Genomic DNA, 11,293 nt, shown 5'->3' on the forward strand with positions numbered 1-11,293 from the left:
CTGGCAGTGGCAAGGCCTACCTGCTCAGTTGTGTGCTGGTGCCGTGGGGTGTGTGGTCTCCATGGGACTCAGGCCTCTCTGGTGGGGCACCTCTCTGTTCAGTGTGCACCCAGCCGGGCTGGGGATGGAGTCCAGAGGCAGTGAGCCCTACCTGCTCAGTCATGTGCTGGTGCCACGGGGTGCATGGTCTCCCTATTTTTCCATTTTTAAACACGTGTTCTTTCTTTTTTACTCCACACACTCATCCTTTTACATTGCATGTGTTGGAGATTTTTCTCACACTTTTTGTATTTTAATCCCTTAATTTTATTATATTGAATTTGTCATTCCTGTTTTTATTGCTTACACTTCTTATATAAAGTTTTTGCCTGTTCTTTCATCAACAAAAAATTACCTGTGCCTTCTGAAAATGTTCTAGTTTTATCTTTCACATTTGAATCTACAAACAATTAATAGAAAGGAATTGAATAGAAAGGAATGTAATGCATTTTTCTCATTAGATGCTAGTTTACCTTGCCCTATTTTTAAAAATTATTTGTGATTTCTTTTACTAAGTACAATGCCTGTTCTATCACTAATTAACATTTCTTATGATTGCTGGTGTGCTAAAGACTCTTTTCTTTCGGTCTATTTGTTTATCTCGCTGGTAATACAATGTTGTTCTGAATATTATAGTTTGAAAATCCTTGATGTATAGTAAGAAAGTCATCACCCTGTTGTTTAGAAGACTTTGATAATTGTTAGACATTAGTTGTTTCTATTAATTTTGGAAGTGTAGTTTTGTTGACTATAAAAAGTCTGTTTGGGGTATTTATGAAGTTTTACAAGGGTATCATTTGGAAGAGGTGTCATCTTGGTGACACTGAGGTTTTTTTGTTTTTTTTTTCCCTAAGAACATGTGCCATCTTTTACTTTAGTCTGCTTTGGCATTACTCAATAGAAATTTTAAAATTGTTCTCCTTGGTATAATTAAATATTGATCATGAGTCTAATTTACTACTTGATTAAATATGGTCTGGGTTAAACTATTTGCAATCTTCCAAATATTCTGTTGTGGTGTAATCACATGGATAAATTCAATTCCCCAATTAACAAGTTTTGACAATGCATGTGAGCTATTACCTGCCAAGGAAGCTCATTAAATACTCAGTGATTAGAGTGTTTCTTGGGGGCTAATACCCTAGGTACTTGTGTGAGACTGTAACAAAATAGTAGACTTTCAGAAGGAAAAGAGGAGGTCAGCAGATACTGCATTTTTTGCATGAACTGTTTAGGCACAGTGAACCACTCTTATCACTTGGGTTGGTTGGGTCCTTTCCAAAATCTAAGTTCCCTGATACCAGCAAAGGTTGAAATTTGTGAGTAGGTATTCCTAAGGATAAGTAGTCTCAGGACTGCTAATATTAACTCTCTTCTGCACAAGTAGTAGGACTTTGTTATGACAGGTAGTAGAGATCCACTTTACAAGGAGAAATTAGAGAACCAGCAGCACATCTTACTTCCTGGGCCCACGAATGAGTGGGGTGTTCCTATCCTGCTGTTGTCTTTCTGAATAGTTCAATTCTGGCAACAGAATTGCTATGTGGGAGGAAGTTAGTGCAGACAGAGGGTAAGAGTTCTGATGATCAAGTCATGGAATAAATGTTTGGAGACCTCCGAATCATCCTCTTCCTTCTCTTCAGTTTACCTCATTCTTGGCTATAATACTTTAAAATAACACCAGTTATGGTTACTTACATGAACTGCTTATTCATTATTGCTGGGTAATAATCAAGCATACCATTAAATGTAAGGTAAAAATGGTTATAACTTGCACTTAATTAAGACACTAAATTTATTTCAGAGCTAGATGTTCACAAAACCTGTTAATCTGCTTATAACTCCATGTCCCTAACTCCTTTTTGAAGTGTGTCTTTGCCCACCACAAGATTATAATAAATTAAATCATCATGAATTATAATGGTGTAGTAGTCTCCTTTTATAGGTAGGGAAGCACATAGTTCCATTTTGAAAATATGCTCATCTGTCTGCTCCTAATGGGAAGTATCCGATCACGGGGTGCTCTAGGTGGCTTTCCTGAGCCCTAGGCTGATAATACTTTGGCTCATTTTCTTTTACTTATGATACATATTAAAGATTGCAGAGAGACTTATTAAAGTATCAATCACATGAAGTCTTCTATGAGGACCATCTACAAATTGAATCCTGATAGCTCTCTGTTCCCAAGAATCCTAATTATGTTAAGGGCCTGTGAGCAGTCTGAGATTTTACCCTACTTGCAGGCTAACAAGACTGTTTCATGAATGCTGGAGACATTCATAACTCCTGGGTCAGAGACAAGGAACTTAATTCCTCAGAGCAATAGCAATAGCCCATATATCAGTATTTTCACTATATTATCAAGTCTCAGTTCCTACAGGATAACACACAATGGGCCAGGTGATGCTTGCAAGTGCATTGGATTGTGGAACAGGAGGAGAAACAAAGGTTAAGAATCTTAAGTCTTTTATAATGTGAAGTAAGCCTGCCCACCTCTGTGGATAGAGTAAAAGAGACATTATTTCTATTTTACTGGGCAGTGGCAAGGCTTCCCTTTACCTTGGATGGGCCATCACAAAAGGTCTTCAAAAAGTTCATAGAAAATGTGTATTATTAAAAAAAGTTATGCATGGATTTCAAAATTGTTTTGAGGCAAAGTAAACTTATATTAACTTGTTATAACATGCCTGAACAGGATCTAGTTTTAGGCACTAACAAGGAGAAGACATCAGTTTGAAAAATGATCCTATCAGAGCAACATGAATTCTGCTAAAATTGAAACAAAAATAAACACCAAATTCACGGTGAAGCTAGGGTAGAAAAATGGTGAAACCACTGATTCTTTACAAAAATTTTATGCAGACAATACCCCAAGGAAATCAGCAATTTACAAATAAATAACTCATTTTAAGAAGGAATGAGACAATGTTAAAGATGAAGCCCACAGTGGCAGACCATCCACATTAATTTTTTTGAGGAAAAAATCTTGTTTATGCCCTAATGTAAGAGAACTGACAATTAACAGCAGAAAAATAGCCAACCCCACTGACATCTCAATTAGTCCAGCTTATAAAATTTTGACTAAAAAATTAAAGTTGAGCAAACTTTCTGCTTAATGGATGCCAAAACTATTGTACCCAGATCAACTGCAGAAAAGAGCAGAGCTTTCAATGAAAATTTTAAACAAAGTCAAAGCTTTAGTAGAAAAACATCAGAGAAAGTTTCACTATAGAGTCCTTATCCATCATAATGCTCATTCCTCTCATTAAAAGAGAACAATTTTGTAAGAGTTCAATGGGAAATCATTAGGCATTAACTTTTTACATTCCTGATGTGGCTCTTTCTGACTTCTTTTGTTTCCTACTCTTAAAAGATCCTTAAAGGACACCCATTTTTCTTCAGTTAATAATGTAAAAACAAAACAAAACAAAACACTGCATTCACAGAATTATATTCCCAGGGCCCTGAGTTCTTTGGACATAGACTAACTGACAGGTACCATCACTTACAAAGTTGTGTTGAACTTGATTAAGCATACATTGAAAAATAAAGTTTATATTTCTTTATTTTTAAAACATAAACATCCCAAACAAATTTAACCAAAAAAGGACCTCTCTGAAACACATTGTAGTCAAATTGTCAAATATCAAAGACAAAGAGGGAATTTTACAAACAGAAAAAGAAAAGCATCAAGCATCTTATAAAGGAATCCCCACAAGACTAATAGCAAATATCTCAGCAGAAACTTTACCAGCCAGGAGAGATCTGAAGGGTATATTCAAAGTGCTGAAAGAAAAAAACTGCCATCCAAGAATACTATACCCAGAAAAGCTATCCTTCAAAAAAAAATGATAGTAATGTTTTTCCCAGACAAAAACTGAGGGTATTTACCACCACTAAGCCAGTCCTCCAAGAAATCCTTAAGGAAGTCCTATTTTCAGAAGCAAAAGGATAATAACTAACATATTATGGAAACATATATAAGAATAAAAATCACATCAAAGATTTGAATCCCCAACCAGCAAGCCACACACAAAAAAGAATGTTACAAAGGTAAAATTTACAGTACAGCACATATGCCAACAAGAAATTGAAATAAATTACATATTCTTACTATAAAAAATAGCAAAAAACCAATAAAAAAGAAAGAAACAAAGCATATATAAAACAATATAAAATAATTAACAAATTGTCAGCATAGAAGGCAGGAATGCTGCGATCACTGGGAGGCCTAAGTGGGAAAATCCCTGGGCAACATCCCTCTATGTACACAAAATGCAGGACCACCACCATGACCAAGAGGACCCTCACCTCTTCCACAGAGGTTGTCCACAACAGCTACCACCATAGCTTCTATCACCACAAGGACAGTTTGCTACCACAGTAGCAGTCTCAACCACTGTGCAGGTGGCCTGCCACATATTTGATTGCATTGACACGAGAAGAGTCATCAGAGGAATCGGGAAAAGGAGGAGGAAGTCTTTCTCCTCAAAATCCACTCCAGATTAATAGAAGAAGCAGCTGATCTACCAGATGACCATAAATCAACATACAGATATTGGAAATATGAAAAAACAAAACAAGAAAATGTGACACTGCCAAAGGAACATAATAATTCTCAAGTACCAGACCCCAGAACAGGAAACTCTAGAAATTACTGAAAAGGAACTCTGAGTAATAATCTTAAGAAAACTCAATGAGACAAGAGAGACTCAGTTAGAACACACAATGAAATGAGAAAAAATACCCAGGATATGAAGGAGAAAATTTACAATTAAATTAATACCTTTAAAAAATGTAGAAGAACTCCTGGATCTGGAAGATTCATTCAGTGAAATAAAAAACACAGCCAAGAGCTTAAGCAACAGCTTAGAGCAAGCAGAAGAATTTCTGATATTGAAGAAGGCTTTTATGAAATAACCTAGGCAGATAAAGTAAAGGAAAATAAGAATTTTTAAAAATGAAGAAAGTCTAAGAGAGATAACAGGCAACCTTAAGCACACAAACATCTGAATCATGGGTGTTCTAGAAGGGGAGGAGAAAAGAAAAGACACTGAAAACCTATTTAATGAACTAGTAGTGGAAAACGTACCAGGTATAGGGAGACATGAACCTTCAAAACAAGGAAGCTCAAAGATCACACAACACATTCAATCCAAAAATATCCAGGCAAGATACATTATAGTCAAACTGGCAAAGCTCAAAGACAAAGACAGAATCCTTAAAGCAGCAAGACAAAAGCATCAAGTCACTTATAAGGGAGTCTCCTTCAGAATAACAGCAGACTTCTCAACAGAAACTGTACAAATGAGAACAAAATGGGATGACATTCAGAATACTACAGAAAAAAAAAACTGCCAACCAAGAATAATATACCCAGCAAACCTATCCTTCAGAAACGAGGGAGAAATAGCGTATTTCCCAGACAGACAAAAACTGTGGGAGTTTTGTAGACAATCTCTACAAAAATTCTCATTGCAGTGCTGCATCTGGAATCCACAAAACAATAATCACTACTACAAACACACAAAAAAGAACAGAACCCATTGGTAAAACAAATATGCAAATGAGAAATAAAAAGAAACTATATCTTACCACCTCAAAGAACCAACAAACATTGAAAATAAATTATAAAAAGGGTAAAAAAATAACAAAAGGTATTTAAAACATCTAACCAAAAAGCAATAAAATGCCAGGATCACAATACATCTCAAAAGCAAAGCCAAATATAAATGGATTAAACTCCCCACTCAAAGGACACAGGCTGGCAGATTAGATTAAAAAATTAGCCCCAACTATATGCTGTCTTCAAGGGACTCACTTCACTTGTAAAGATTCACATAGACTAATAGTGAAGAGATGGAAAAAGATACACCATGCAAATGGAAACAAAAAATGAGCAGGATTAGCTATTCTTATATTGGATAAAATACACTTTAAGCCAAAAACTATAAAAAGAAACAATGAAGGCCACTACATAATGATAATGGGGTCCCTCCAGCAAGGGACATAACAATCATAAATATTTATGCATCCAACACTGGAGTACCAAGATATATATAGCAAACACTATAAGACCTAAAGAAAGGGGTAGACCCAACACAATAATAGTGGAGACCTGAACACCACTCTCACAGACCTGGCCAGATCATTTAGGCAACAAATCAGCAGAGAAACACAGGAATTAAACTACACTTTAGACCAATTGGACCTGGCAGATATCTACAGAACATTTCATCCAACAACTACATACTATACATTTTTCTCATCAGCACATGGAACATTCTCCAGGATAGACCATATGTTAGGGCATAAATCAAGTTCCAACAAATTTAAAAATTGAAATCATCTCAAGCATCTTTTCAGACCACAATGGAGTAAAACCAGACATTAATGACAAATGAAACTCAGGACATTATACAAATACAGGGAAATTAAACAACAGGCACCTTAATGGCCTATGGGTTCCAAAAGAAATTAAAGAGAAAATAAAAAATATTTTTGAAACTAATGAAAATAAAGGCACTCAGCTTATCAAAACCTGTGAGATACTGCAAAAACAGTACTAAAAGGGAAGCTTATTGCAATTAACACTTACATAAAAAAAGAGAGATTTCAAATAAACAACTTAATGCTACACTTCAAAGAACTAGAAAAACAAGAACAATCCAATCCCAAAGTTAGCAGATGGAAAGAAATAATTAAGATCAGAACAGAACTAAAAAATAGAGAGACCCCAAAAATGATACAAAGAGCAATGAAACAAAAACTTGTTTGTTTAATAAGACAAACTAGACAAAAATTAGCTAGGTTAGCAAAAAAAAAAAAAAAAAAGAGAGAGAGAGAGAGAGAGAGAAGACCCAAATACCAAAAATCAGAAATGAAAATGGTGACATTAAAATGAATACCAAGAAATACAAAGAATCATTAGAGACTATTATAAAGAACTATATGCCAACAAATTTTAAAACCTGGAAGAAATGGATAAATTTCTGAACACATACACACTACCAAGACTGAATAAATAAGAAATAGAAAACTGGAACAGATAAATAACAAGCAACAAGATTGAAGCAGTAATCAGTAGTCTCCCAACAAAGAAAAGCCCAGAACCAAATGGATTTACTGCTGAATTCTACCAAACATTTAAAGTGAAATTAATACCAATTATCTTCAAATTATTCCAAAAAATTGAAACGGAGACCACTGTTCCAAACTTATTTTATGAGGCCATCACCACCTTGATACCAAAACCAAAGATACAACAAAAACAAAAACTACAGACCAATATCTCAGATGAACATAGACACAAAAATCCTCAACAAAATACTAGGAATCAGAATACAGTAACACACCAAAAAAACTATACACCGTGATCAAGCAGGATTCATTCCAGGGAGACAAGGATGGTTCAACATACTCAAGTCTAGCTTTTCCGCCCGCTCCCCCCTCCCCCCGAGCGCTGCTCCGGCTCCAGCGCGCTCGCTCCGAGCTCCGGGCTCCTGCCAAGCTAGCGCCGCCGTCGTCTCCCTCCGGCCGCCATCATGATCATCTACCGGGACCTCATCAGCCATGATGAGATGTTCTCCGACATTTACAAGATCCGGGAGATCGCGGACGGGCTGTGCCTGGAAGTGGAGGGGAAGATGGTCAGTAGGACAGAGGGTAACATTGATCACTCGCTCATTGGTGGAAATGCCTCCGCTGAAGGGCCCGAGGGCGAAGGTACTGAAAGCACAGTAATCACTGGTGTTGATATTGTCATGAACCATCACTTGCAGGAAACTAGCTTCACGAAAGAAGCCTACAAGAAGTACATCAAAGATTACATGAAATCAATCAAAGGGAAACTTGAAGAACAGAGGCCAGAAAGAGTAAAACCTTTTATGACAGGGGCTGCAGAACAAATCAAGCACATCCTTGCTAATTTCAAAAACTACCAATTCTTTATTGGTGAAAACATGAATCCAGATGGCATGGTTGCTCTGCTGGACTACCGTGAGGATGGTGTGACCCCATAAATGATTTTCTTTAAGGATGGTTTAGAAATGGAAAAATGTTAACACATTTGGCAATTACTTTGGATCTATCACCTGTCGTCATAACTGGCTGCTGCTTGTCATCCACACAACAACAGGACTTAAGACAAATGGGACTGATGCCATCTTGAGCTCTTCATTTATTTTGACCATGATTTATTTGGAGTGGAGGCATTGTTTTTAAGAAAAAAACATGTCATGTAGGTTGTCTAAAAATAAAGTGCATTTAAACTCAAAAAAAAAAAAAAAAAAAAAAACATACTCAAGTCAATAAATGTGATACACATCAACAAAATTAAGGACAAAAACCTTATGCTTATTTAAATAGATGCAGAAAAATCATTAAACAAAATTCAACATCCCTTCATAATAAAGACTCTCAGCAAGTCAGGTTTATAGGAAAGTATCTAAACACAATAGAAGTCATATGTGACAAATATACCATCAATATCATCTTTAAGAATGGAAACAAGACAAGGATACCTGTTATCACCACTCCTGTACCATAGAAATACTACCCAGAGCAATCAGGCAATAGAAAGAAATAAAGGGCATCTAGATTGGAAAGGTTGAAGTCAAACTGTCCCTGTTTGCAGGTGATAATGATCCTATATATAGAAAAACCTAAAGAGTCTACCAAAAATCTCTTAGAGCAGGTAAACAGTTTCAGTTTGTTGCAGGATGAAAAATCAACATCCCAAAGTTAATCACATTTTTAATCTCCAATAACAAACTAGCAAAAAAAGAAATCAAGAGTAAGTCCATTTTGAATAGTTAAGAACAACAACAACAGCAACAAAAGTAGGAATCAATTTAACCAAGGAGGTGAAAGATCTCTACAACAAGAACTACAAATCACTACTGAAATAAATTAAAGTGGACACAAAAAGGTGGAAAGAAATTCTCTGCTTTGGATCAGAAGAATCAACACTGTGCAAATGTCTCTACACCCAATGTGATCTAGAGATTCAATACAATCCCCATCAAAATACCAATGACATTCTTCACAGAAATAGAAAAATCAATCCTAACATTCATGTGGGACAACAAAAGACCCTGAATAGGCAAAGCAGACCTAAGCAAAGAAAATAAAGTGGGAGGCATGATTGATTGATTGATTACCTGATTTCAAACTACACTGCAAAGCTATAGTAACCAAAACAGCATGGAACTGGCATAAAAACAGACACTTAAACCAATGAATCAAAACAGAGAACCCAGAAATCAACACACATATGTACAGCCAACACATCTTTGACAAAAGCAATAAGAACATACATTGGGGAAAAGACTGCTCTTCAATAAATGGTGCTGGGGAAATTGGCCTTCCATATGCAGAAGAATGAAACTAGACCTGCTCCTCTCACCATATATCAAAATCAACTCAAAATGGATTAAAGGTTTAAGTATAAGACCTGAAACTATAAAACTCCTAAAAGAAAACATAGGGGAAACACTTCAGGATGTATGACTGGGCCAAAAATTTATGAATAAGACACAAAAACACAAGCACCAAAGGAAAAAATAAACAAATAGGATTACATCAAACTAAAAATCTTCTGCACTGCAAAGGAAACTATCAACAAAGTGAAAAGACAACCTACAGACTGGGAGAAAATATTTGCAAAGTAGGCATCCAACAAGGGATTAATATCCAGAATTTACAGAGAGCTCAAACAACTTAACAGTAAAAAAAAAAAAAACAGAAGTAACCCAGTTAAAAAATAGGCAAAGAAGCTGAATAGGCATTTCTCAAAGAAAGATATACAAATGGCCAACAGGCACTTGAAAAAATGCTCACCATCACCAAGCATCAGGGAAAAGCAAATCAAATCCATGTTGAGATATCATCTCACACCAGTTAGACTGGCAAGTAACAGAAAGACAAAGAATAATAAATGCTGACAAGGATACCGAGAAGAGGAAACCTTCCTGTACTGTCGGTGTGGCTGTAAATTAGTGTAGCCATTATGGGAAACATTACAGAGGTTCCTTAAGCAACTACAGATAGAACTGCCATACAATCCAGTAATCCCATTGCTGGGTATATATGCAAAGGAATGGAAATCATCATGTCGAAGAGAGAACTACACTCCCATGTTTATTGCAAGTCTAATTACAATAGCCAAGAGTTGGAACCAACCTAAATGCCCATAATAGGTGAGTGGATAAGGAAAATGTGGTATATGTATATATACACAATGGAATACTACTCTGCCATGAAAAGGAATGAAATTCTTCCACTCACAGCACCATGGGTGAATTAGAGAAAATTATGTTAAGTGAAATAAGCCAGACACAGAAAGAGAGACATCACACGACCTCACTCATAAGTGGGAGCTGAACAACAATAACAACAAGACTGGAAAGATACAATAATTACAATAATTCTTGAACTCTCAAAAGGAGAGAACAAAACTGAAGACACCAGAGATAGTAATGGGGGAGGGGGATAGAGAGAAATTGGTAAAGGGCCACAAAAAATGTTTATATTGTGTAATGATTTTAAAAAAGATAAAATATGGAGCCGAGCCCGTGGTGCACTTGGGAGAGTGCGGTGCTGGGAGCGCGGCGACGCTCCCGCTGCAGGTTTGGATCCTATAAAGGAATGGCCGGTGCACTCACTGGCTGAGTGCCAGTCACGAAAAAGATCAAAAAAAAAAAAAAAAAAAAAAGATAAAATATGCAAGTGTTAGCTCTATATTTTTCTATTTCTCTTCCCCATTTTTGTGATATAAATTTTATGCTTCTTACATTTATATATGTTCCAAACTTAATAATGTATTTTATTCTTATTATTTTATGTAATTTTATTTATTTTAAAGAAGATAATACAGGAGAGCAATTATGTATCTAAATCTTCAGTATACTAATCCTTTTATTTTCCTTTTCCAGTTTTGCTCATTTGTTCCAATGTATTCAAGTTATCAGGAGCTGTTTTCTTTATCTCAAAACAGCTTTGTTCTTCCTAACCTCCTTTGTTCAGTTATTATAAAATATAATACTTTTATATTTGTAAAATGCGCAACAATACAATTATGTTTGTATTTTTCTATAATTGCTTTTGTAAATTTATTAATATAAGAAAGACAAAACTATGAATTCATATTGTCTTTTGCAATGACATGATAATCTTTACTAGTGTTTTTAGTCATTTTATGTGGATTCAAATGATCTGTGGTAATTTTATTTCAGCCTGAAAAAGCTTACTTTAA

The 11,293-nt window shown here is 35.7% G+C and overlaps 1 protein-coding gene across 1 annotated transcript; it reads left to right on the forward strand.

Moving 5' to 3' along the window:
* Positions 1-7,546: 7,546 nt before the first annotated feature.
* LOC134375824 (translationally-controlled tumor protein-like) lies at positions 7,547-8,320 on the forward strand. The gene has a single exon (XM_063094564.1). It carries the CDS (start codon positions 7,584-7,586, stop codon positions 8,058-8,060), a length of 477 nt encoding a protein of 158 aa, XP_062950634.1. The 5' UTR covers positions 7,547-7,583; the 3' UTR covers positions 8,061-8,320.
* The last annotated feature ends 2,973 nt before the right edge of the window (positions 8,321-11,293 follow it).

This window comes from Cynocephalus volans, chromosome 4, assembly GCF_027409185.1.
Source record: "Cynocephalus volans isolate mCynVol1 chromosome 4, mCynVol1.pri, whole genome shotgun sequence".
Lineage (NCBI taxonomy): Eukaryota > Metazoa > Chordata > Mammalia > Dermoptera > Cynocephalidae > Cynocephalus > Cynocephalus volans.

Bases quoted from the DNA above. Each gene is read 5' to 3' on its own strand.
- LOC134375824 (XM_063094564.1), top strand. From the start codon at position 7,584: ATGATCATCTACCGGGACCTCATCAGCCATGATGAGATGTTCTCCGAC.